Source organism: Dendrobates tinctorius, unplaced genomic scaffold (genome assembly GCF_039654945.1).
Source record: "Dendrobates tinctorius isolate UK_male_01 unplaced genomic scaffold, ASM3965494v1 ptg000089l, whole genome shotgun sequence".
Lineage (NCBI taxonomy): Eukaryota > Metazoa > Chordata > Amphibia > Anura > Dendrobatidae > Dendrobates > Dendrobates tinctorius.
In genome coordinates this window covers 12609197-12634291 of record NW_027361757.1, presented here as the reverse complement: position 1 = coordinate 12634291, position 25095 = coordinate 12609197, and the positions used below count along the sequence as shown (strand labels likewise).

General features: G+C 48.6%; 1 protein-coding gene across 6 annotated transcripts in view; it reads left to right on the top strand.

Annotated features, from left to right (window-relative positions):
- The first annotated feature begins 3120 nt into the window (after positions 1 to 3120).
- Positions 3121 to 25095, top strand: part of P4HA1 (prolyl 4-hydroxylase subunit alpha 1) — a 90596-nt gene continuing 68621 nt past the window's right edge. For 2 of the 6 annotated variants that reach the window (XM_073585819.1, XM_073585818.1), the window contains exon 1: positions 20989 to 21125. In XM_073585819.1, coding sequence (XP_073441920.1) covers positions 21071 to 21125 — 55 coding nt within the window. In that variant the 5' untranslated portion in view covers positions 20989 to 21070. Of the gene's footprint in view, positions 3137 to 20988; positions 21126 to 23855; positions 24090 to 25095 lie in introns of those variants that run through there. The other 4 variants (XM_073585817.1, XM_073585816.1, XM_073585822.1 and 1 more) reach the window with 3 other exon arrangements.

Sequence of the window (25095 nt, the reverse complement as noted above, 5' to 3'; positions counted from 1 at the left end):
CCTCACACAGCCATATGACGGAAAATTTTAAAAATTATTGGAATAAGGGTAGCCAAAAATGAGAATGCAAAAATGAATAAGTTGGGGTGGTAGAGAGGGCAATGATGGGGTGTGGGGGATTGGGATAGAAGGGGGACTTATATTGGACTTATGAACAGGGAAGAGGGAGGAGGACGTAAGATATGAACGTAAAATTAATTGGGTGGTGAAGGAGGTTGATAAGTCAATGATAGCGTCCTCCTACATCTTACAATTCATTGTGATGCTATCGGGGACTTAAAATTAATTGGGCATTGGGAGAGGAGGGGGTAAGGTGCATAGAACCCTTTATAAAGAACTGAACGGAGGGAGAAGATGCTGTCAGGGACTTGTAATGACTTGTAATGAATTGGGAAGTGGCGGATCATGTTCAGTACCTTACGGCGTCTTCACTCACCCCCAAATTCATTATGATGCTATCAAGTACTTATAATGAATGGGGGGAACACAGGACAAGGACTAAGGCTATGTGCACACGTTCAGGAGTTGCAGGAGAAAATTCTGCTGCATGTCCTAATGTGTTGGCAGGAAGAATGCTGCGTAAAACATTAATAATTTTTTGGCCACGTTTTTGCTATGCTTTTGGTGCGTATTTTCCCCCCACTCATTAATATGGGTGAAATACGCAGCAAAAATTGACATTATGCAGATTTCAATCTGCTGCAAATCTACAAGAAATAAATGTGTGCATAAGACTTCAGGGACAGGGCCGCCATCAGGGCATGACAGTCCTTACAGGTGTATGGGGCACGGTGATTAGGGGGGCCCGAACCCCTACATTTTATTCAGGATTCTCCACTCCCCCCACCCCCACATGCACCATGTTCCAGCGTCGCCCTCACTTGATGTCACACGCTGCTCTGCTTCACTTCCTCATTCCGGAGCAGAGCGGTGTGCGTGCGCCACGCGGGACTGGGAGCAGGCGCAGTCAGCAGGCAGGCGCACAGCTATACATAGTGGCTCAGCTGTCTCAGAGCCGTGCCCACCCAGGACTGCCAGACTTACCTCTGGTCCTAGCCACAAGGAGCAGTAGGCAGCAGCACACAGGCAGCCTCGTGGTGTCGGGGATGGTGGTCACACACATCTTTCAGGTTGGACCCCCGGAGGTCACGTGTCCCGCACTGCTGCAGCACTAACACTGAGGCACCAGGAACGAGCTGCAGGAAAGTTTCCACCCAAACAGCTCCAACTCCTCTGAAGTTCGCAGCCCGCTCCTAGACAGTGGTGACTGTGCACTATATGGCAGCACAGGACTAGAGATCCCTCATAGCTGTGTGACTGTGCACTATATGGTGGTACAGGCCCCTCATAGCTGTGTGACTGTGCACTATATGCCGGTACAGGCCCCTCATTGCTATGTGACTGTGTACTATATTGGGTTGCAGGCCCCTCACAGCTGTGTGACTGCACTATATGGTGTACAGGCACCTTACAACTGTGTAACTGTGCACTATATGGCGGTACAGGCACCTCATAGCTGTGTGCAGGGCTGCCATAAGGGCATTACTGCCCTTACTGGTGTGTGGAGCCGGATGAGCAGAGGAGGTCCGCATCAGGCCTCGTCTCATCCGCTCACCGGGCCCTAGCAGCAGGATTCTGCCGGTGCAGAAACTGAACCTGCGTTGAAGACAAAGGTTCAGTTAAACTCTATTGCCGTGTGGGGCCGAATGGCAACAGTTAAAGGCTGTCAGCCAATCCGAGGCTGGTAGCTGGGTAGCTGATTTCAGCGCGCATGTCACTGGCGTATGACGTCATTGTCACATGCCGGCGACTGCGCACTTGAAATGCCTGGAGGGAGCATTACCACAGAATGCGGCCAGGCCCAAAAGAGGCTACCATGTCGTGGTGGTGGCTTAAAAAGTCTTTTGGCCAAAACAAAAGCTGCTGGCTATATGTGTGATCTGTTGATGGGAACTGTTAATGTGTGATTGGTGAGAATTGGAGTTTTTCCAAGAGAGAGAGGTGGGACTGTGGACAGTTTGAGGGGTGGAGCCTGGGCAGAGTCTCAAGGGGGCCCCAAGAATTTTGCCAGTATGGGGCCCCTAAATTTCTAGTGGCAGCCCTGTTCAGGGATCTCATTCACTTTGCTTGTACAGTAAAACCTTGCCCATTTTCCGTGTGCGCATAGCCTTACAGGTAATTGGGGAGAGTCACAGACTGAATAATTTATATTATTGGGTGGCGGAGATTATAGTTAATAATCTCTCTCGATAAGTAGCTTTAGCTTTGTCTCCATAAAAAGAGGGGGACCAGACACATTTCTTGAACAGGGGCCCCAAGCTGCCAATGTCCGCCCCCAATTAGAGAAAAAGTATAATAGAAACACGCCACCACTTCCGTATTATTCACCCACTATAGTTTTGGCTTACAAATACTGATGTAAAAAACTGACTAAATACTGAACGTGTGAATGTGACCTGAGGATATGTGCCTAAGGTCAGTGAACGCTGCAGGTTGGACGCTGCGTACATCCACAGCGTACAGATGTTACAGCATAGTGGATGGGATTTTAACAAATCCCATATCCACTGTGCATGCTGAGATTCCCACGGCTTCCCTGCAGAGACGGACATGCGGCGCGTCTTTCCAGACCGCAGCATGTCTATTTATGTTGTGGAGATGTAAGGAGCTGACATTGCTATGGACAGCAGAGACACGCAGCCCCTTTAAGAGACAGCACCCCCTTAGCTGATGCAATGGTACATTCAATTCTACCCTTCAATAGACTGCTTTAGTTTGCTCTTCCAGCTATGGAGAGGGGAGGGGCTGTTTTCCCAGTGAGTGTTTGGTGCTAGAAGTCTGCAGGAGACTGACGTGAGGAGAAAAACGTGCAGCTTAGAACTGACTGAATCTGTGGGATTGTGTATACCCTTCTGGGGATAACGAAGGTGATTTTCCTGTGATACTGCGAGGAGCCACGAAAATCTACAAGGAAGGAATTCAGAAGAGGGAGGGAGTTCACTGTTTCTAGGAACAGGTTTGGAATCGTCACACAAGGACAGGACCACATTGCACAGAGCTTCCAGGGAGGATGTCCCGTCATCTTCCAGAGATCTGCAGGGGGCCCCCAGGAGGGAACTGAGACACCAACTTTACCGTGAGTGTTAACCCCGTGTGCGCACATGTTTAGGGCTTAGGATAGGCTGCAATAGACAGAGCACGGTAACCGTGCGGCAGAAGTAGCAGCGGCCAGATAGGTTATAGTTAGTGTAGCAGCCACTGTACTTTATTGTATTGTTTGGCCTTTTGAAAGAATACACTGATCTGTAATAGTTGGTGCACCGTGCCATTTGTACGGCCCAGCTAGAAAATATCACTTTTGTAAATTGTTTTGTCATTGCATACCCCTGTTTACACTTTCCTAACACTGCATTCCTTGCCTGTAAATAATTTAACCCTTTGTTGTTTGCACCTCATCTTGTGTACTGTAGTCTCCCTGCATTGTGGTGGTCCCCCGGCCATCGCTTCAAGTGGCGCTGCAAGCAGGGTGACTATCACCGGCAAGAATGCTAGTGTTAGTGGGGATGCAGTGGGCATTGGTGGAACCCCTGCAAGGACACTCCCTATGGACACCATATTTAGTGTGCTTTCAAAATTTGATGGCAATAATATGCCCCTGTCTGATTGGGTGTCCCGGCTGCAAAGCACCCTGAAGATTTATAACATCAGCACAGACCTTGAAATGGACATTGCATGGACTGCCTTGGAGGGAGAGGCCCGTAAAAACATCTGTCTACAGCCGGAACCCACCCGTACTACCTGAAGGAGTTAGTGAAATTCTTGGAAGAGATCTACGGCGAGACTGCTAGCGCGGGACACCTCCGCGCCAAATTTTTCTCTAGACTGCAGCAGGAAGAAAAAGGGATCTCTCAGTATGCGACAGCACTGCAAGAAGTGTTGGCAGAAGTGCAAAGGAAAGAGACTGATGGGCTCAGTGGCATGGGCTCTGGGACTGCGCAACACATCCTTGAGGAGAGCACTGTCAGAAAGGGTCCATGTAGATCCGACTCTTTCATTCCGTCAAATCCTGTCAGAAGCAGTGGCCCAAAGCCAAGAAGACAGTTACGCGTCTGGTGTGATGCGTGTCCAGGGTGCCAATACCAGAGGAGACCCAAATCATCAGGAGGCGCTGGTCCAGGTAGTGCACGACTTGCAGCAGTCTCTTGTCAGTATGCAAGACAAATTAACCCGGATGGTGCAAGGAATGGGAGAACAACAGTCTGTCTCAACGCACTCATATAACCATCCTTCGGCCCGATCTTTAAGGGGTCAGTGGGTGCAAGCTCTCCCCACCAGGCATCAGAGGCATGAAGACAGGCTCAGGGTTCCCCTCGGCGAAGAGGAGGCATTCAATGCTGGGAATGTGGAGGACAAGGGCACCTTGCCAGGGACTGGCGGAATTATGCTCAAAGCCAGCAACAGCCGCCGTTAAACTACCAACCCACGCAGTAATGCGGCATTCTGTGGGGGAAGCAAGAAGAGAGGCCGCTCCTTATCATAATGAACACCTGATTGCTGGGATTCCCATCCTGCGTGCTGAATTTGAGGGCGTTCCAGTGGATTGCTTGATAGATACCGGTTCACAAGTGACAACAATGCCATAATCATATTTCAAACAGCATTTTCAAGGCCCGGCAAAGCCAGAGAAGGAGACATTGATCTGGTGGTTTGCTGCCAATCAACAGCCGATCCTGGTCACAGGGGTTGTGTGGATGAATATTCGAATCTGTGGGCAAGAAGTAGGAAAGAAAGGGATCCTGCTAGTCCCTGATCCCATCAAAGAAGATGTGCCTGTAGTACTGGGAATGAATATCCTACGAGAACTCAATCAGGTAATGTTCACCAAACGGGGACCCAGTTATTCGAAGAAGGCTGCCACACGCAAGCCTACTCAAGAAGCCCTTCAGCGATTGATCTGTGTCTGTGGGACGCAGAAGAGTGTGCCATCTTATCAGGTGGTAAGGGTCATCAGGGCCCCTGGGAAGGAGTCTGTAATCCTGCCTCCCGAGCAAGAAAGTATATTACACCTTCCACTGGGGACTCATCGCAACCTTGACGTGCTGGAGGTGTTAGGAACAGCGGAACGCACTAAATAAATAATAAAGTGCGTTCGCCACTCGGGATCCACCGTGCAGAAGATGATATCACTGCTGCTGAGTAATGGCAGATGCGCTATATGGCGGTATAACACGCACGGGTTAAACGCCACCCGATGTGCACTGAGCGGACTCTGTTAGCTCACAGAGGTGCTGTAACATAAACATGAACATGAACGCCGATCCTGTTAGCCTCACAGGTCTCAGCTAACTTGCACGCACAGTATACGGTCACAGGACACGGACCCAAGGCTGAGGTCGTGTCCGTCTAGACATACTGTGTGTGCGGCGCCGCTACTGCGGACACCGGTAAGTGCTGCTGACTGCAGCGCAGCGGTAACCACAGCCGCTATACGATAGTGCCGTGAGACGTGACACAATCGGACGCTAGTGTAGAGGTGCGGTGTGCACAGTGACCTATGGCTTGCCACTGACTGGCGCTGACTATCTCTCTGGTTCCCCTATCCACATGCGTAATATCAGAGGGAGGGGAATCATAATAAGCCAGTCACCAGAATCATCCATCCATCACCATTCACACATCTAGCAAGTAAAGTCTATACTAGCGCATGGCCGAATGGTCATGCGCGCTTTTTATAGCCGGGACCTTCCGGTAGCTTCCAGATCTCCGAGATGGACCAATGAGATCTGGAGCAGGACCTGGGCACATGACTCCTGATCTCCAATGGGAGATCGTCTCGTGAGCATGCCCAGTAGGAGAACAGTGGAACTTAGTCTCTGGAGCGATCTGCTGCAAAGTAATCTCCTCTGCAGTAGATAGACAGCAGAAGACCGCAGAATGTGAGGCTCTGGATTCCTGCAGAGCAGATGCAGAAACCTGATGCCTAACATTACCCCCCCTCCTAGGGCCACCTCCCCTCTGAGCCTACCAATCCACCACCTTGTGCCCATCAGAGGCATAGGCCTCAGACTCGTCCAAAGGCAAGTCTGATGTCCCGGCAGGTGACGCGGAAAACCGGGACACGTGGAAGGTATCAGAGGCAGCAAGATCGCCAGGTTTAAGAAGGGACACGTTGGAGACAACAGGAGCGGAAAAATCGCCAGGAGCAGAAGTCGAACGCCGCAGTGTGTCGGCGGGCGTCATCACACTCTGTTTAAGGAAGCCATTCCGAGCACAAGAGGCACATGCCCGAATATACTTTTTAGTGTCCTGAGCCCTGTGCGGCCACCAATAAGACCCTGCCAGGAGTTTTGTGGTCTGCATGTAGCCACAGTGACCACCCGCCCTGGACGCGTGTGCCCACGCGAGAACCTTCGGCTGAAGGCAAGGGGGGACAAAGGTCCTGCTCGGCGGCACCATGTTTGTCCATTGTGGGGCCCCGTTATCCTGGGGAACCGAGTGCTAACAGTGGTAACCGCGAGTGGAGCTTAGTGCCGGACGCGCCTCGAGACTGGCGCGCAACACCTCCATGGGCTCTGGGAGTGAACACTCTGGCTCGGGTAATTCTGGAGGTTCAAAAAGATTGGAAGCCGAAGTAACCTTCCGTCTGGTTTGAGCCCGCACCAGCCCGCGCTCCGAAAAATGGAGATCAATGCGGGTGGCAATGGCAATCAGCTCCTCCAGACTTACAGGCACCTCTCTGGTAGACAGAGCATCCTTAATATGCTCCGCTAAACCTCTCCAAAACACAGGGATGAGGGCTTTATCAGACCACTCCAGCTCGGAAGCCAGTGTCCGAAAATGAACGGCATACTGGCTAACCGAGAGAGATCCCTGAGTTAATGCAAGTAGCTGAAGAGAGGTATCGTGCGTGACCCGTGGTCTCAGGAAGACCTGCTTGATAGATGTTAAGAACTGAGCAGCGGTCCGAACCTCTAGGTCACCACGCTCCCAAAGTGGCGTGGCCCACTCCAACGCCCAGCCCGACAGTAGGGAAACAATAAACCCCACCTTAGCCCATTCCGTAGGGAATCGCGCAGCCAGTAACTCCAGCTGGATAGAGCACTGGCTTACGAAACCCCTACAGGAGGCACAATCGCCAGAAAATTTATCGGGCAACGGGAGGTGGTAAACTGTCGGTGCAGGGGAGGACGTGGACATACGTGAAACCGCCTCTGCGATTGCCTGTACAGCAGCCTCAGTAGACTTTGCAGCTGAGATAGCACTCTCAAGAGTAGCCAACCGGCCCTCTAGCTGCCAAATGTACTGTAGGAGTTGCTGCTGATCTGCCATTACTAGCCAGACCCTGGCGCTAGTATAATGTTAGGAACGGCGGAACACACTAAATAAATAAATAATAAAGTGCGTTCGCCTCTCGGGGTCCACCGTGCAGAAGGTGTTATTACTGCTGCTGAGTAATGGCAGACACGCTATATGGCGGTATAACGCGCACGGGTTAAATGCCACCCGATGTGCACTGAGTGGACTCTGTTAGCTCACAGAGGCGCTGTAACATAAACATGAACGCCGAGCCTGTTAGCCTCACAGGTCTCAGCTAAATTGCACGCGCGGTATACGGTCACAGGACACGGACCCAATGCTGAGGTCGGTGTCCGTCTAGACCTACCGTGTGTACGGCGTCACTACCGCGGACACTGGTAAGTGCTGCTGACTGCAGCGCAGCGGTAACCACAGCCGCTATACAATAGTGCCGTGAGACGTGACACAATCGGACGCTAGTGTAGAGGTGCGGTGTGCACAGTGAATTATGGCTTGCCACTAACTGGCGCTGACTATCTCTCTAGTTCCCTATCCACATGAGTATTATCAGAGGGAGAGGAATCATACATCCATCACCATTCATACATCTAGCAAGTAAAGTCTATACTAGCGCATGGCCGAACGGTCATGCGCGCTTTTTATAGCCGGGACCTTCCGGAAGCTTCCAGATCTCCGAGATGGACCAATGAAATCTGGAGCAGGACCTGGGCACATGACTCCCGATCTCCAATGGGAGATCGTCTCGTGAGCATGCCCAGTAGAACAGAGGAACTTAGTCTCTGGAGCGATCTGCTGCAAAGTAATCTCCTCTGCGATAGATAGACAGCAGGAGACCGCAGAATGTGAGGCTCTGGATTCCTGCAGAGCAGATACAGAAACCTGACGCGTAACAGGAGGTGATAGTTCAGCCTGTGGTAGGCGGAGGAGCGGACCAAGAAGTCATAATAGCTCGTACGATAGCTGTGGTCCAGCGAGGACATGCCCCCATAAGATTTGAACATGGGCCCCGGGGAAGTCACCTTGCCCCGGGGGACAGATCTGGCCCGGGTGCACCTACACAAGGGCGAAGATGTTAGTCAGAAGGAGATGTCTTTATTGCCGATCGAAGGTGTGGGGTGGACCCTGGCAGTCGCTGTGGGGCCCGAAGAGAAGCCATCCCCAGAGTGGAATGGGCGGATCATCCTTGACCAAATGGAAGTGGATTTGAAGGCTCTTGGCCCTGAGCGTGTGCGGGCGATAGAAGCTATGCTGTGGGAAAATCAGGCCGCATTCGCCCATCACTCCGAAGATTTTGGCTGTACCGAAGCGATCACACATGAGATACCGACCGGGGACGCTCGTCCAATTCGAGAACGATACCGGCAAATCCCACCCAAGATGTACCAAGAGGTGAAGACATTATTGAGGCAGATGCTGGATTCAGGAGTCGTGCAGAGTAGTCAGAGCCCTTGGGCGGCACCGGTGGTGCTTGTCAAGAAGAAGGATGGGACCATCTGATTCTGTGTAGATTACAGGAAACTCAATGTTTGCACTGTGCGAGACTCATATCCGTTACCCGGCATTGAGGAATCCTTGACAGCGTTGGGGAAAGCCAAGTACTTCTCCACCTTGGATCTAGCAAGCGGATAACGGCAAGTGGCCGTGGCCGAGAAAGACAAGGAAAAAACTGCCTTCATCCTCCCTATGGGATTGTTCGAGTTTAACTGGATGCCCTTCGGGCTCTCCAATGCTAAGGGCATGTTTCAATGGCTGATAAAAAAGTGTTTGGGAGACTTAAACTTTGAGGCTACCCTGATCTACCTGGATGACATCATTGTGTTCTCTGCCTCGTTCGAAGACCATCTTGGCCGGCTTGGACAGGTACTCGGAAGACTGCGGGCTCATAACCTGAAGGTGAAGCCAAAGAAGTGCCACCTCTTCAAGAGAGAGATCGAGTACCTGGGCCACATAGTGTCACAAGAGAGAGTTCTGCCTTCACCAGAAAAAGTGGCTGCTATCCAGAAGTGGCCAGTTCCTCGAACTCTGCGGGAACTCCAGGCCTTCCTTGGACTCGCCGGGTACTACCGACGGTTTGTTAAAGATTTCGCAAAGGTGGCGGGTCCTCTTAATGAACTGCTGAGGGAGACCGCCAGATTACCGAAGACCCAGTGCATCACCTGGGACTAGAGGCGAGAAGAGGCCTTCCAGGCTATAAAGAATGATCTTACTTCAGCCCCGATTTTGGCCAATGTAGATTTTGATCAACCGTTCCTGTTGTACACAGACGGTAGCCTTCATGGACTCGGTGCAGTACTTTCCCAAATACAGGATGGACATGAGAGAGTCATCAGGTATGCCAGTAGGTCCCTGCGAGACAATGAAAGAAACCCCCATAATTACAGCTCTTTAAGGTTAGAGCTCCTGTCCCTCGTGTGGGCCATGACAGAGAAGTTTGCGGGCTTCCTGGCAGGGACCAAGATTCAAGTTCGAACGGACAATAATCCCCTGGCCCACCTTGAGAATGCTAAATTGGGGGCCTTAGAACAATGGTGGGTGGCTCGCCTGGCCAAGTTTGACTTTACCATCCGTTATCGCTCTGCTACTGAAAATGCAAATGCTGATGGCCTGTCATGTGTGATGGTGGAAACTCCAGTGGGGGATCTCGATTAACATCTTGAAGAGGAAGAAACCTCAGACTTCCGTAAGTTCAAGACCCCAGTGGTGGCGGTCCAGTCAAGTAGGGAGGTCTGCGCACTACACCGATCTCTGGGGAGAACCAATGAAGAGTGGGGAAATGTTCAAGATGAAGACGGAGGGCTAAGACAGATGAAATGCTGGGTAGCGCAGAAGCGGAAGCCATGCAAACAAGAGAGAGATAGTCTGGACGCTGAGATGAAGAGTGTCTAACACCAGTGGGATAGGCTGGAGGTGCGAGAATCGTGCTATATCGCAAGAGGCAACAGCCGAAAGTTACTGAAGTAAGGTTGCAGGTGGTCATCCCAGGAGGATTGGCCCAAGAAGTGGCTAAAGATGCCCACGAATTCGGAGCCCACTTCGGGTCCACAAAGACCTACCAGTGGTTACAGCGGCATGTGTACTGCCCCCGGTTGGAGTCCATGGTAGAAGCGGTTTGCCAGCAATGTCGGGTATGCGAACTCATTAAAAGTACTGAACAAAGGGCACCCATCCAGACCATACATACTAAGGAACCGCTAGAAGTCTTGATGATCGACTGTCTCCTCATGGGACACTCAGCCCGGGGTCCACAGTACTGTTTGGTGATGACCGACCATTTCTCCAAGTTCACAGTAGTCACCCCGACTAGAGATCAGACTGCCGAGTCGGTGGCACGGGCCATCTGTCAAGACTTCATCAGAGTGTATGGGTGCCCAAAGCACATCCACTCTGACCAAGGTGCATGTTTCCAAGGCAAGGTGATGAAAGAACTGTATCGTTTGTATGGCATTGAGCGGTCCCGGACCACCCCTTACCATCCTGAAGGCAACGGAGCATGTGAACGCTTCAACCGAACCTTACTTCAAATGCTGAGGACATTGGAAGAGGGCAAGAAGGCATGCTGGCCAGATTTCCTGCCAGAGTTGGTCTGGACCTACAACAATCGAGTCCATTCCACCATGGGTTACACCCTCTATCTGCTGCTGTTTGGAAGAGCTGGACGAGAGATCATTGAATTGAAGTTGGAACAGCCAGAGGAGCTGATGGAGCGAAGCATCACTTCATGGGTGAAAGAACATCGGAAACGACTGCAAACAATTCGGCGGTTGGTGAGTCAGCAGCTACAGGACAAAGAACATACCGGCCATAAACCGATTCAAGAGATACCACTCCGGCCCGGGGACTGAGTATTAGTCAGGGAGAAACGCCCTAAGGGTAAACTAAGGGTATGTGCACACTTTGCGGTTCCTGTTGCGTTTCTGCAGCGTTTTTGGCTCTGCAGAAACGCAGCAGATTCTGCTGCGTTGTACAGGACCTTTATTTCCTATGGAAATAAAAAAAAGCTGCACATGCTGCGTTTTTTTCCGCGCGATTTTGCTGCGGTTTTCAAAACGCAGCATGTCAATTGTTTGGTGCAGAAACGCTGCAATTTTACACCTCATCCATTATGAGGTGTAAAACCGCAGGGCAAAACCGCAGAAAAAACGCAGATAAACCGCAGGTCTTTGTCCTGCAGATTTACCTGCGGTTTTCTCTACAAAATCCGCAGAGACAAAAAACTATGTTTGCACATACCCTAAGCGAGAGATGGGAAGTACAGCCTTACAAAGTCATTGAGCGAGTGTATGCTGACGGTCCGGTCTACAAGGTGCAGGATGAGAATGGGGCGTCCGCCCCTAGAGTGCTCCACAGAAATATGCTCCGGCCATGCCGGTCTGAGGACCATTCTGTACCATTGCCGCCTTAAGGCACTGCCCCACTTCCTAAACTTGTCTTGCCTGCTAATGAAATCAATGATGAATGGTGGACCGGTCCTGACACCGTGGGGGGTCCTCAGGCGCACAGAGAAGGTAATCTTCTGGATGTACCACTACCGCCACGTGACGACGAATCCCGAAAAGAACCTACTACAACTCCTGCAGCAAGTGTTCCTCTGGAAGATAGTCAAAAACTCCGGAGATCCCAGAAGTCTACAGCAGGGGTTCCACCAGCTCGAAACATAGAACAGTGTTCTCTGTCTGTTTTACCGATTTTGTTGCCTCCTCTATAGGTGCTGTTCCCGCTTTGCAAGCTTCTTCATTTCACTGCAACCTTGATGCTGTGATGGCCGAGGACAACCGTCTTTAACCCCTTAAGCCCCAAGGGTGGTTTGCACGTTCATGACTGGGCCAATTTTTACAATTCTGACCACTGTCCCTTTATGAGGTAATAACCCTGAAACGCTTCCATGGATCCCAGTGATTCTGACATTGTTTTCTCGTGACATATTGTACTTAATGATAGTGGTAAAATTTCATTCAAATAACTTGCGTTTATTTGTGAAAAAAACGGAAATTTGGCGAAAATTTTGAAAATGTCGCAATTTTCCAACTTTGAATTTTTATGCCCTTAAATCGAACAGATACGGCACACAAAAAAACTTGATAAGTAACATTTCCCACATGTTTACTTTACATCAGCACAATTTTGGAACCAAAATTTTTTTTTGTTAGAAAGTTATAAGGGTTAAAAATTGACCAGCGATTTCTCATTTTTGCAACACCATTTTATTTTTACGGACCACATCACATTTGAAGCCACTTTGAGGGGTCTATATGATAGAAAATACCCAAAAGTGACACCATTCTAAAAACTGCACCCCTTAAGGTGCTCAAAACCACATTCAAGAAGTTTATTAACCCTTTAGGTGTGTCACAGGAATTTTTTGAATATTTAAAAAAAAAATGAACATTTAACTTTTTTTCACAAAAAAATACTTCAGGTTCAATTTTTTTTTTTTACCAAGGGTAACAGGAAAAATTGGACTGCAAAATTTATTGTGCAATTTGTCCTGAGTACGCTGATACCTGATATGTGGGGGGGAACCACTGTTTCGGCGCATGGCTGAGCTCAGAAGGGAAGGAGCGCCGTTTGACTTTTTCAATGCAAAATTGGCTGGAATTCAGATCGGACGCCATGTCACATTTGGAGAGCCCCTGATGTACCTAAACAGTGGAAACCCCCCACAAGTGACCCCATTTTGGAAACTAGACCCCCACAAGGAACTTATCTAGATATGTGGTGGGAACTTTGAACCCACAAGGGCTTCACAGAAGTTTATAACGTACAGCGGTACAATTAAAAAATCATATTTTTTTCACAAAAATGATCTTTTCACCCCCAATTTTTATTTTCCCAAGGGTAACAGGACCCTAAAAGTTGTTAAATTTGTCCTGAGTACGCTGATACCCCACATGTGGGGGTAAACCACTATTTGGGCGCATGGCAGAGCTCGGAAGGGAAGCAGCACCATTTGACGTTTTTGGCTGGAATTGAGATCGGACTCCATGTCGCGATTGGAAAACCCCTGATGTACCAAAACAGTGGAAACCCCCCACAAATGACACCATTTTGGAAACTAGACCCCCCAAGGAACTTATCTAGATGTGTGGTTGGAACTTTGAATCCCCAAGGTCTTCACAGAAGTTTATAACATACAGCCGTACAATTATAAAATCATATTTTTTCCACAAAAATGATCTTTTCACCCTCAATTCTTATTTTTCCAAGGCTAACAGGACCCTAAAAGTTATTGTGCAATTTGTACTGAGTACGCTGATACCCCATATGTGGGGGTAGACCACTATTTGGGCGCATAGCAGAGCTCGGAAGGGAAGCAGCGCCATTTGACATTTTTGGCTGGAATTGAGATTGGACACCATGTCGTGTTTTGAGAGCCCCTGATGTACCAAAACAGTGGAAACTCCCCACAAATGACACCATTTTGGAAACTAGACCCCCCAAGGAACTTATCTAGATGTGTGGTGAGCACTTTGACCCCTCCAGTGCTTCACAGAAGTTTATAACGCCCGGGCGTGAAAAAAAAAAAAATCGTATTTTTTCCACAAACATGAACTTTTAGTCCCCAATTTTTTTATTTTCCCAAGGGTAACAGGAGAAATTGGACCCCAAAAGTTGTTGTCCAATTTGTCCTGAGTACGCTGATACCCCATATGTGGGAGAAAACTACTCTATGGGCACACGTCGGGGCTCGGAAGGGAAGTAGTGACGTTTTGGAAAGCAGACTTTGATGGAATGGTCTGCGGGTGTCATGTGCGTTTGGAGAGCCCCTGATGTACCTAAACTATTGAAACTCCCCACAAGTGACCCCATTTTGTAAACTAGACCCCCCACAGAACTTATCTAGATGTGTGGTGAGCACTTTGAACCCCCAAGTGATTCACAGAAGTTTATAACGCCCGGGCGTGAAAATAAAAAAATCTTTTTTTTCCGCAAAAATGATATTTTTGCCCCCAATTTTTTATTTTCCTAAGGGTAACAGGAGAAATTGTTTTGCAATTTGTCCTGTGTAGGCTGATAGCCCATATGTGGGGGTAAAACACTGTTTGGGCGCATGGCAGAGCTTGGAAGGGAAGGACCACCATTTGACTTTTTCAACTCAGAATTGGCTGGAATAGAGATCAGATGCCATGTTGCATTTGGAGAGCACCTGATGTGCCCAAACAGTGGAAACCCCTCAATTCTAACTCCAACCCTAGCCCCAACACACCCCTAACCCTAATCTCAGCCCTAACCCTAGCCCTAGCCCTGGCCCTAACCCTAGCCCTAACCCTAATGGGAAAATGGAAATAAATACATTTTCTTTTAATTTTATTATTTTTCCCTAACTAAGGGGGTGATAACGGGGGGTTTGATTTACTATTTATGGCGGGTTTTTACGTTTGGCAGCTGTCACACGCTAAAAGACGCTTTTTATTGTAAAAATAGTTTTTGCATCACCACATATTGAGAGCTATAATTTTTCCGTATTTTGACCCACTGAGTCATGTGAGGTCTTATTTTTTGCAGGACGAGTTGACGTTTTTATTGGTACCATTTTTGGGCACGTCACATTTTTTTATCGCTTTTTATTCCGATTTTTGGGACGCAGAATGAACAAAAACCAGCGTTTCATGAATTTCTTTTGGAGGGGTGCGTTTACACCGTTCCGCGTGCGATAAAATTGATAAAGCGGCTTTATTCTTCGGGTCAGTACGGTTACAGTGATACGTCATTTAGTCGTTTTTTTGGTTTTATGCAATGAAAACTATTTTATATAAAAAATAATTATTTTTGCATCGCTTTATTCTGCGAGCTATAACTTTTTTATTTTTTCGCTGATGATGCTGTATGGTGGCTCGTTTTTTGCGGGACAAGATGCCGTTTTCAGTGGTACCATGCATATTTATATGCGTCTTTTTGATCGCGCGTTATTACACTTTTTGTTCGGCGGTATGATAATAAATTAATTTTTTTTTGCTTCGTTTTTTATTTTTATTTTTTAAGGGGTTCGCTAAAGGGGTTAACTAATGGAATAGTTTTATGGGGCAGGTCGTTACGGATGCGGCGATACCAAATATGTGTACTGTTAAGCTGGAGTCACACTAACCTGCGCAAAATACGGTCCGTAGTTTACTTGCGTAATACGGATGAATGACCACTAAATAGTGCTCCGTAGGTCATCCGTAAGCAAGGTGAGGTCGCGTATTTTGCGCATGTGTGCATCCGTATGTAATCCGTGTGGCATCCGTATGCAATCCATATGGCGAGATTTTCTCGCAGCCTTGCAAAATGGACATTTAACGGTTTTGAGGCCTGCAATCAATTTAAATCATTAGCCTGCACCCTATTTAGACACTCAGAAACAGGTGGATGCCTACATTCTGTACATTTGTCACCTTGCTTTCACGAGGTGTGTTGGTGTTCTTTGTGCAGCATGGCAGAGGGTCTGCGATTCAATACAACTGAGCAGGTTCTCTTTACCTGGCTTTTGTCACGGCGCTTTGGTCAACCATATCCTGTGATAGTGGATCCGCGGAGGAGGAGATGCATGTGGGTCCATCCACTTTTGAGGCAACGACTTACAAGAGGTCATTTTCACCGCCTCTATTCTTCTCTGCGGGAGCATCCGGAGAAATTTTACCAGTACTGTCGCATGAGCATTTCCACATTTGAACGACTCTTGGAGACAGTGCACCCTGGGATAACCTTTCAGGACACAAGGATGCGCAAAGCCATATCTGCAGAGGAGCGACTTCTACTCACAATACGGTATGTACTACACAACCACATTCTCTATGTTCATAATGTGTGTGCTAATTTATGTTTTTTGGCCTTCTTGGACAAAGTTTAATGCCCTCATCTTACTCCAAATATGTTTCACCGGACACAGCAGAATGTTAGATGTAATATGTCCTGCATATCACTTAGTCATTGTGCCACCAAATATGTGTGTGTTCTTCTCTCTCATTTCCTAACAAGTTTGGTCGGCATGTAACTGATTTTTTTTACTTTACACATTCTAAACTTTACTATTTCTGTTGTTCTACAGCTTCCTGTCCACTGGCCTGTCTTATGCCACCCTCCACCATGAGTTTCTCATTGGAAAGTCAACCATTTCAGGCATAGTGAGGTCTACATGTGCACAAATCTGGACAAGACTCCATCAAGTGGTCATGCCCGAGCCCAGGATGGAAGACTGGTTAAGGATATCAAGAGACTTTGAGGAGGACTGCCAGTTTCCAAATTGTATTGGGGCCCTGGATGGCAAACATATCAGGGTGCGTAAGCCGCCGAACTCAGGCTCCCAATTCTTCAATTATAAACAATACTTTTCTGTTGTATTGTTGGCTCTGGTAGACCCTCAATACAAGTTTATAATTGTTGACATTGGGGGCCAATGGAAGGACGGGAGACTCTAGAGTCTTCAATACTTCCATAATGGCTCGGCGGCTACGCAGCAACCAGTTGGATCTACCACCACCACGCCAGCTACCAGGCTCCCCCGAACAATCAGTCCCTTATGTCCTTGTGGCAGATGAGGCCTTTCAGTTATCGCGCAATGTCATGAGGCCATATCCCCGGTGCAACCTTGACCACAGGCGCAGAATTTTTAACTTGCGCCTATCACGTGCTAGGCGACTGGTGGAGTGTTCCTTTGGGATTCTTTGTGCCAAATGGCGGGTACTCCAGTCTGCCATTCAGTTGAGTGAGCAAAATGTGAATGAAGTTGTGAAAGCCTGTGTTGTTCTGCATAACTTCACCAGGATACATGATTGCTCCTCCTCTGATGGTGTTGTGCGTAGGCCGGACAATGTGCGCAGGGTGAGACCACCTATGAACCCTCAACGTAGACCGCTCTCTGGCCTAAAAGTGCGTGATATTTTCACTAATTACTTTATCTCACCTGAGGGGGCAACTTCTTGGCAAGAGCATGCTGTGTCTATGTTATAATTTGTTGCTTTAAGTGTGTCTAAATATATATTACTCAAGCCTTTATGATTCTATGAGTGTTTCATTGCATTGGTTGGTGTCTGTTAGTATGTTGTGTGGGATTGTGAAAAATCACACAGAGACGTTAACTAGAGTAGACAAATTTTTAGTTTTGCCTTTTTTTTTTTTTTTTCGCTTAAAGGCAAACATAATTTTGCCATAAGACAAATTTGGCAATGGCCAAAATGACCCTTTGTGCCTTCTTTAACTTGTTGTAAAATGAACATTACATAACAAAACAGCAACAAACATTAGCCAAAAACAACATTGCTGCATGACTAGATTAACCTAGATTTGCCAACAAAAGGTGAGTTCCATCACCAAAATAAAGGCAACAAGATAACACTCACATTTCCTCATAATGTTATCCAATCATAGAAAGATTCCACCATGACAGGCAAGGCTATCTCACAGCTTTCACACAGATATTACCTGTCTGTAGAACAGACAATATTTAAGCATGCTATACTGGAAAGGATGAAAATACAAAACTCACTTGTTAAGACATAGAGAGAGCGTGATATTCTGAATGCTAGTCGCCTTGAAATTTTGTACTAGAGATTGCTAACAAAAAAGGTGACTACTTAACTAAGGCGAGCACGCCTTTCTTAGGCGTTAGCAAGTGAGTAGTGTATTTTCATCCTTTCATTTTACAGCATAGCGCATTTAAATATTCTCTGTTCTACACACATGTAATATCTGTCTGAAAGGCGGGAGGTAGCGTTGCCTGTCATGATGAATTGTTTCATGTTTGGAAAACATAGTTTAAAAATGTGAATGTTAAATTATGTTCTAAATGTTGGTGAAGGAGAACACCTGTTTTTTTCAATTAGATTAGGAGCACCAGTTACATCTCACAGGACATCTCCACCCATCAGAATCATAAATCCTCATATGTTGGGGAAGGGGAACGTGGAAGACCAGCCTGTGGGTGCTGCTGGACATTGTGGCCAACATCGCCCTGTGTGGGGCCATACTGTTGCCCATGATGCTGGATTTGTCCAGCCTCCTGGGACTGTTGGGGATACTGGCCAGAGTAATGATGATGGTGAGGGGCTTCTTGTTGGCTCTGGTAGGCCCGTGGCTCATACCCACCAAGATAGCCAGATCGTCCCCAACCAGGTTGGGACCAGCCTCCAACACTGGGTGGGTACAAGTGGCCATATTGGTGGGGTTGGCTTGAGGAAGACATTTGGGGCTGCGGAATAGACGGTTGGGTAGGGGGAGGAAGGGGTTGAAGTGTTGGCCCACGTATTAGGGGCTGTTCAGACCCTGCTTGAGCAAGCATCTGTGTGGATGGTCTCATGCGCATTAAATTTCGTGGTGAGAGCTGCCACCTCTCCAGAAATTCAAAAACCTCATATGGGGTATTGGGGGGGGTGCTTGCATCAAGCAGGATCTGAATACATCCCCTAATACGGAGCCTGACCTCACGGGTAAGGGCACGGAGATAAAGGGTGAGGCTACGTGCATAGGCCTCCTCCCCATCATCTGTAGTTACTCTGGACAAATAATTGAGCACCCTTGTGTCCACATTGGTCCTGCTATCTTGAATAGTGACCTGGCGCCTTCTTCTTGTTCGCCTTGATGCTAGAGCAGCCTGTGGGGAGGACCTGATCTGGGCAGTTGGACTTCTGCTCAAGTTGCCCGGCTCTTCCAGGATGGGTGAGGTGGCAGCAGCAGACCGTCCTGGTGGTGTGGTGTGTAGGTCAGCCATTGAGTGGTCTTGTGATGCCTCATCTTCAGCCATCCTTCTTGTAGGGGGAGAAGATGGGCCAGCCACCTCATCCCCTACAGGATCTATAATGGGCTCTGCCTCTGAGGCCGTTCCTCGATCCGTAAGGTTGGATTTAGTTCTGTTATGAAATAGAACAGAGGCAAAAATACAATATTTTTGTCCCTGTAAAGTATTTGTGTAATGTGGTGTAAGGCATGTACTTACGGTCTCAGATCCAGAATTGGGGCGAGGAAGTTCAGCCGGTCATAGTATATATATTTTCTTTTCACATGTCCAGCATCCCCACTCCTGGACCGCTGCTGGCGTTCCTGGCGGAACTGGTCCCGGATGCTTCGCCAGCGTTTCATCACATCTTCCACTGCAATGTGACAGGAGAGATTGTCAAAATCACATATTTGAGAGGTCACATTTTCTAACAGTAGTCTAGGCATGGGGCCTTCTGGGGTGTGCTTTCTACCCATGGTGGCATATGTAATTGGGCCGATACACAGGGTCTCATTAGCTACACTTAAACTAATTTTATTGGCTAGGAGGATGAGGAGCTTGTGGCCTAACCCCTAATTATGGCTGTGTAAAGCCACGTGTCACATCCACATTTAACGGTCTCATGAGGCTACTAAAATTACATGCACAGGAAGGGGGGTGCTGATTGTAGAATCATTTTTTAGCGTGAGCTAAGGTTAATGATCTTTTTATGGTTGCACTTACGAATTTTATGCTGCTCATCACGTGGTCTGTCACCAAAGTCATGGTACATCTGGCGACAGATGCGCCTCCATGACGCCTCCTTTCGTGTCCGGTTCGCATAATTTGCATCGCGTGGGTCCCATATTTCGGGACCCTCCTGCACCAGCACAATTAGCATCTCAACATTAATGTATGTGGACGCCATGCTGCTGTACTCCATGGAGGCGTACTTCCTGGATGTCTGGAGCGGTTTTTGAGCTCATTTGCATGTCTAGGCTTCCTGTCACCAGCCAAAAGACCTGCGTATTGCTCGCAGGTCACACGTGTGTTCCGTGTGTAATCCGTATTTTTTGCGCACCCATTGACTTGCATTGGCGTACTACGGGCGTAGTACGCTGACAATTGGCACGGAGCGTAGGATACGGATAAGAAATATACGCCTGGTGCGAGTGACCCCATAGAAAATCATTTGTCCGTGTCTAATGCGTGCTTTTTGCGACTCTCACTCGCCCGTATTCCTCGCCAGTGTGACTCCGGCCTTGTTTTTTTCTTATTTCCAAAAAATTAATTTTTGGGGGAATATTTTTTTTTCTAATTTATTTTAACACCTTTTTTTTTTTTAAACTTTATTACATTGTCCCAGGTGGGACATCACTGTCCTGTGACAGATCGCTGATCTATCACATCACAGATCACTGTGACAGATCAGCAGGCTTCCTCGTGCCTGTGCTTTGCAGGCACTGAGGAAGCCGGATCCCTGCAGGCCCCCGAAGGTCCCCGTCACCATCTTGGATTCGGAAGCCTGCAGGGAATGAGCCCCCCGCAGCAGTGCTGCACGTTGCGCTGCCGTGGGGGGCTCAGGGAAGCACGGAGGGAGCCCCCTCCCTGCCGATGCTTCCCTTTAACCCCCGGTACACCGCGATCGTGTTTGATCGCGGTGTGCAAGGGGTTAACGTGTCGGGGCGGTCCGTGACCGCCCCTGACACATTGTGTCGGGTGTCAGCTGTGATAAGTGATAATCAGCTGACACCCGGCCGCGATCAGCGACGCTCACCAAGTGGGCGCCGCTGATCGCTATGACGTACTATCCCGTCCCTGGGGATTAAGTCCCAGGGCACATGGACGGGATAGTACGTCATATGGGATTAAGGGGTTAAGTAGGGAGGCATGTAAGGGGCTGACATTGCTATGGACAGCAGAGACACGCTGCCCCTTTAAGAGACAGCACCCCCTTGGCTGATGCAATGGTACATTCGATTCTACCCTTCAAAAGACTGCTTTAGTTTGCTCTTCCTGCTATGTAGAGGGGAGGGGCTGTTTTCCCAGTGAGTGTTTGGAGCTGGAAGTCTGCAGGAGACTGACATGAGGAGAAAAATGTGCAGCTTAGAACTTATTGAACTGAGACACCAACTTTACTGTGAGTGTTAACCCCGTGTGCGCACATGTTTAGGGCTTAGGATAGGCTTCAATAGACAGAGCACAGTAGCCGTGCGGCCGAAGTAGCAGCGGCCAGATAGGTTATAGTTAGTGTAGCAGCCACTGTACTTTACTGTATTGTTTGGCCTTTTGAAAGAATACACTGATCTGTCATAGTTGGTGTACCGTGCCATTTGTACGGCCCTGCTAGGGAATATCACTTTTGTAAATTGTTTTGTCATTGCATACCCCTGTTTACACTTTTCTAACACTGCATTCCTTGCCTGTAAATATTTTAACCCTTTGTTGTTTGCACCTCATTTGTGTACTGTAGTCTCTCTGCATTGTGGTGGTCCCCCGGCCATCGCTTCAGAGACGCGAGTCCCTGCAAGATAAATTTCCCCCGTCCAACGTATAGGGTGCGGTGATTCTGCACGGTTCAATGAACACAGAGGATTCACCTGCGTTCCAAAGCCAGCAGCACTTTGGACGGAGCAGACATGTGCTGTGTCCAAAGCATTGTCGATTACTGACTGAGGGAACATACCCTTAGGCTGTGTTCACACGTAGCGTTTTTTTTGAGGCGCTTTTAAACGCGCGATTTTGCTGCGAAAAATGCAAAAAATAAATATCCCATGCAATCCTATGGGATTCCGCAATGCTGTGCTAATGCTGCGGATTTTCCCGCAGCGGAATCGCATCGCGGAAAAATACGGAGCATGCTCATTAATTTTGCGGGATCGCGGCGATTCCGCCCCAGTGATGCATTGCGAGACCGCGACGTCATCAAAGGTCATTGTCGCAATGCATCGCTGGGAATGGGACCTGCCAGGAGCATCGCGATGATCGGGAACGCTGCGTGGGACGCCAGAAGGTGAGAAAAACACGATTTTTTAAAATTATTTTTAGCATTATATCTTTTACTACTGATGCCGCTTAGGCAGCCTCAATAGTAAAAAGTTGGCCACACTCGTCAAACACTATGTTTGGCGAGTGTGAATAACCTAGATAAAAAAGACAGCGCCTCAGACAATGGTGAAAAAAAGGCTTACATTTTATTCTGCCTCCTGTGGCGACGTTTCGGTCCGAAACGTCGCCACAGGAGGCAGAATAAAATGTAAGCCTTTTTTTCACCATTGTCTGAGGCGCTGTCTTTTTTATCTATTGTTATGGAACTTGCTCCAGGATGGGCTCCCTGGTTTTGACGTGCGCCTCTACAAATCTGTCTTAAAGACTTTTGATGCTTATAGGGTGCGGTTTAACTTTTTGGTATGAGTGTGACCAACCTGTCAATCAGTTTTCCAAGCGATGCTACAGGTCGCTTGGAAATCGCTAGCAATTCTGCAAGCTAATTACGCTTGCAAATCGCTAGTTTTTCTGCGGGAAATAGGCGGGAATTAAAATGCGGTTTTCTCGCATATTTCCTGCGGAATGGAATTACGGAATTCCCACGGAAATTTCCGCGGCAATTCCATAACGTGTGCACATAGCCTAAGAAGTGAAATGGATCTGTACCTGTCGGATTAAGTCCATATGTCATCTGTGTCTGTTAAGGCAATCATTGAGTATAAAGGGAATCTGTCACACCATTTTTCGACTATCAGCTGCTGGCACCACCATCAGGGACTTATCTACAGCATTCTGTAATGCTGTAGATAAGCCCCCGATGTAACCTGAAAGATAAGAAAAATGAGTTAGATTATACTCACCCAGGGGCGGTGCGGGTCCGGTTTTGGTCCGATCCCATCTTCTAGCGATGACGTCCTCTTCTTTGCTTCCCGTCGCGGCTTCGGTGCAGGCGTACTTTACCTGTCCTGTTGAGGGCAGAGCAGAGTACTGCAGTGCGCAGGCACCAGACCAGGTCAGAGAGGTCCGGCGCCTGCGCACTGCAGTACTTTACTCTGCCCTCAACAGGACATGTAAAGTACGCCTGCACCGGAACCGCGACGGGAAGCAAAGAAGAGGACGTCATCGCTAGAAGACGGGAGGCGCCGGACCATGACACCCATTGGACCAAGACCGGACCCGTACCGCCCCCGGGGAGTACAATATAACTCGTTTTTCTTATCTTTCAGGTTACATCTTTCAGGTTACAGAATGCTGTAGATAAGCCCCTGATGTCGGTGCCGGCAGTTGATAGGCAAAAAATGGGGTGACAGGGGCGAGTCTGATTTGAAAAATGGGGTCAGAGTAGAGCAACGTGTGGTGCGTGACCCACGGGTGTAATCACATTCATGTGACTTTTACCACTGACCTGCATGTTCTTTGTCCTGTCAGCTATCCTTCTCCATATGGTCAGCACATGGATGGAAATTACACTTGTCTGAACAGGAGCTTAGGAGGCCAGAAATTCGAATGTCTTGCTAAGAAAAAATATTTAATCAGTTAAAAATGATAGTCCCAATAGGTAATGTGTAGTGAAAGCAGTGCAAGGATAAAGTGCAGGCTTCCAATGACAACCCATCACATTTAGTTCACTTTGAAAATGGTGCCTGAAAAATGACTGCAGGAACCGTTGCTATGAGCAACAGCACCACTTTCACTTTGCACCACTTTCTTTGCATTGCCGCTTATGTATGAATTCAGTGCAGGTCTCCATATACACCGTTACATTAGGTGCAGTTTCCAGCTCCTGACCACTTTTTCTTCTTATGGAGCCAGTGTCTCTCTAGCGCCTCAGCTATGTGCAGCCCCGGAGCCGAGCAGCTTCGTACATACTCGGAGCAGCTCGAGTTTGCGCATGCGTGGTGTGTAGCTGCTTTGCGCCTGCGCTGGATATGCGGGTCAGTGTGAGGAGTCTCACGTACTAGAACGGAGAGAGGGGGAGCCGGAGAAGCTGCGGAGCGGGCGGAGGGGCAGGAGCCTATAAAGCACGGGCCGGGGCCTGCGGCTGACACTCAGGAAGAAGCGGACACAGCGCTGGGCGGCAGCCGCAGGACTGAGGGCTCTGGACTCCCAACTACAGGTAGAGGGAGGAAACTTTTACTAAGTTTCTACATTGGAGCCGGTCAGTGCTGTCAGTCAGTGCTGGGCTCACGTGCGCGGGTAGGCATGGTAATGAGCAGAAACCGCCACCTCACTGGACTGTGTTCACACTGTGGCTGAACATGCCTGCTGCGGTTTTTCCACTGTTTTTCGTCATCCTGCTGGGGAGCAGCTGTGCCGCCTGCATCCCTGTGGGGCCAATACGATCGTCTGAGCGGTTTTGTAGGTGAAAAAGCGGATTCGTTGACTGCAGTCACCGGTGGGAATCCCGCAGCGCCTGGGGCTGTAGTGGTTCTCAGCTGCAGTGTGAACACGGCCTTACATGAGATCACAGGGATCGTAACGTTCTATCATCAGCCCAGAGATTATTGAATTAGATCCTTTTTATTCCAAGGATATGTAGTCTGTAAGGTGTGATCTCCAGTCCGCGCAGGGTCCCCACACTGGACCATCCCCATCTTGGGGTGAACATGGGACCCTCATTTTGTCCCAGTGTGGGGTCCCTCAGTTCTGGCCCCCTGTGTAATCCCAGTGCAGGACCCCCCTATTTAGTCCCAACACAGTCTAGTGTCCCCATATAGGTCCAGCACGGCCCCCTCCTGCTGTATAGACATAGTGCCATATACCTACATCTATACATGTGCGTCCCACCTTCTCGCTGTCATTAGGGGACGCCTACGTTCTCCTATGGGGTGACCTGTCAGCCCCCCATTATTGCAGCAGATGCCGGTGACTTCTCTGCAGCCCCCCCCCCCCCCCGTTAGTTGCACTCTTGCAGGGGTGGGTTACTGTACAATGCAGAAGCTGTCTCTCTCGCTTCTTCTCCATGTCTCATAAAATAAGGCTTGCCAAGCATTTAACCCCTGGCGAGGCTGGCTGTTTTACTCCTTGGAATGTGAACAGCAGCAGCAGCCTGCTAGAAACTTCTAGTGTCATCATGACATTTTCCTCTTGTGATTTATTTGGGAAAAGGGGAAGTTTTCGGA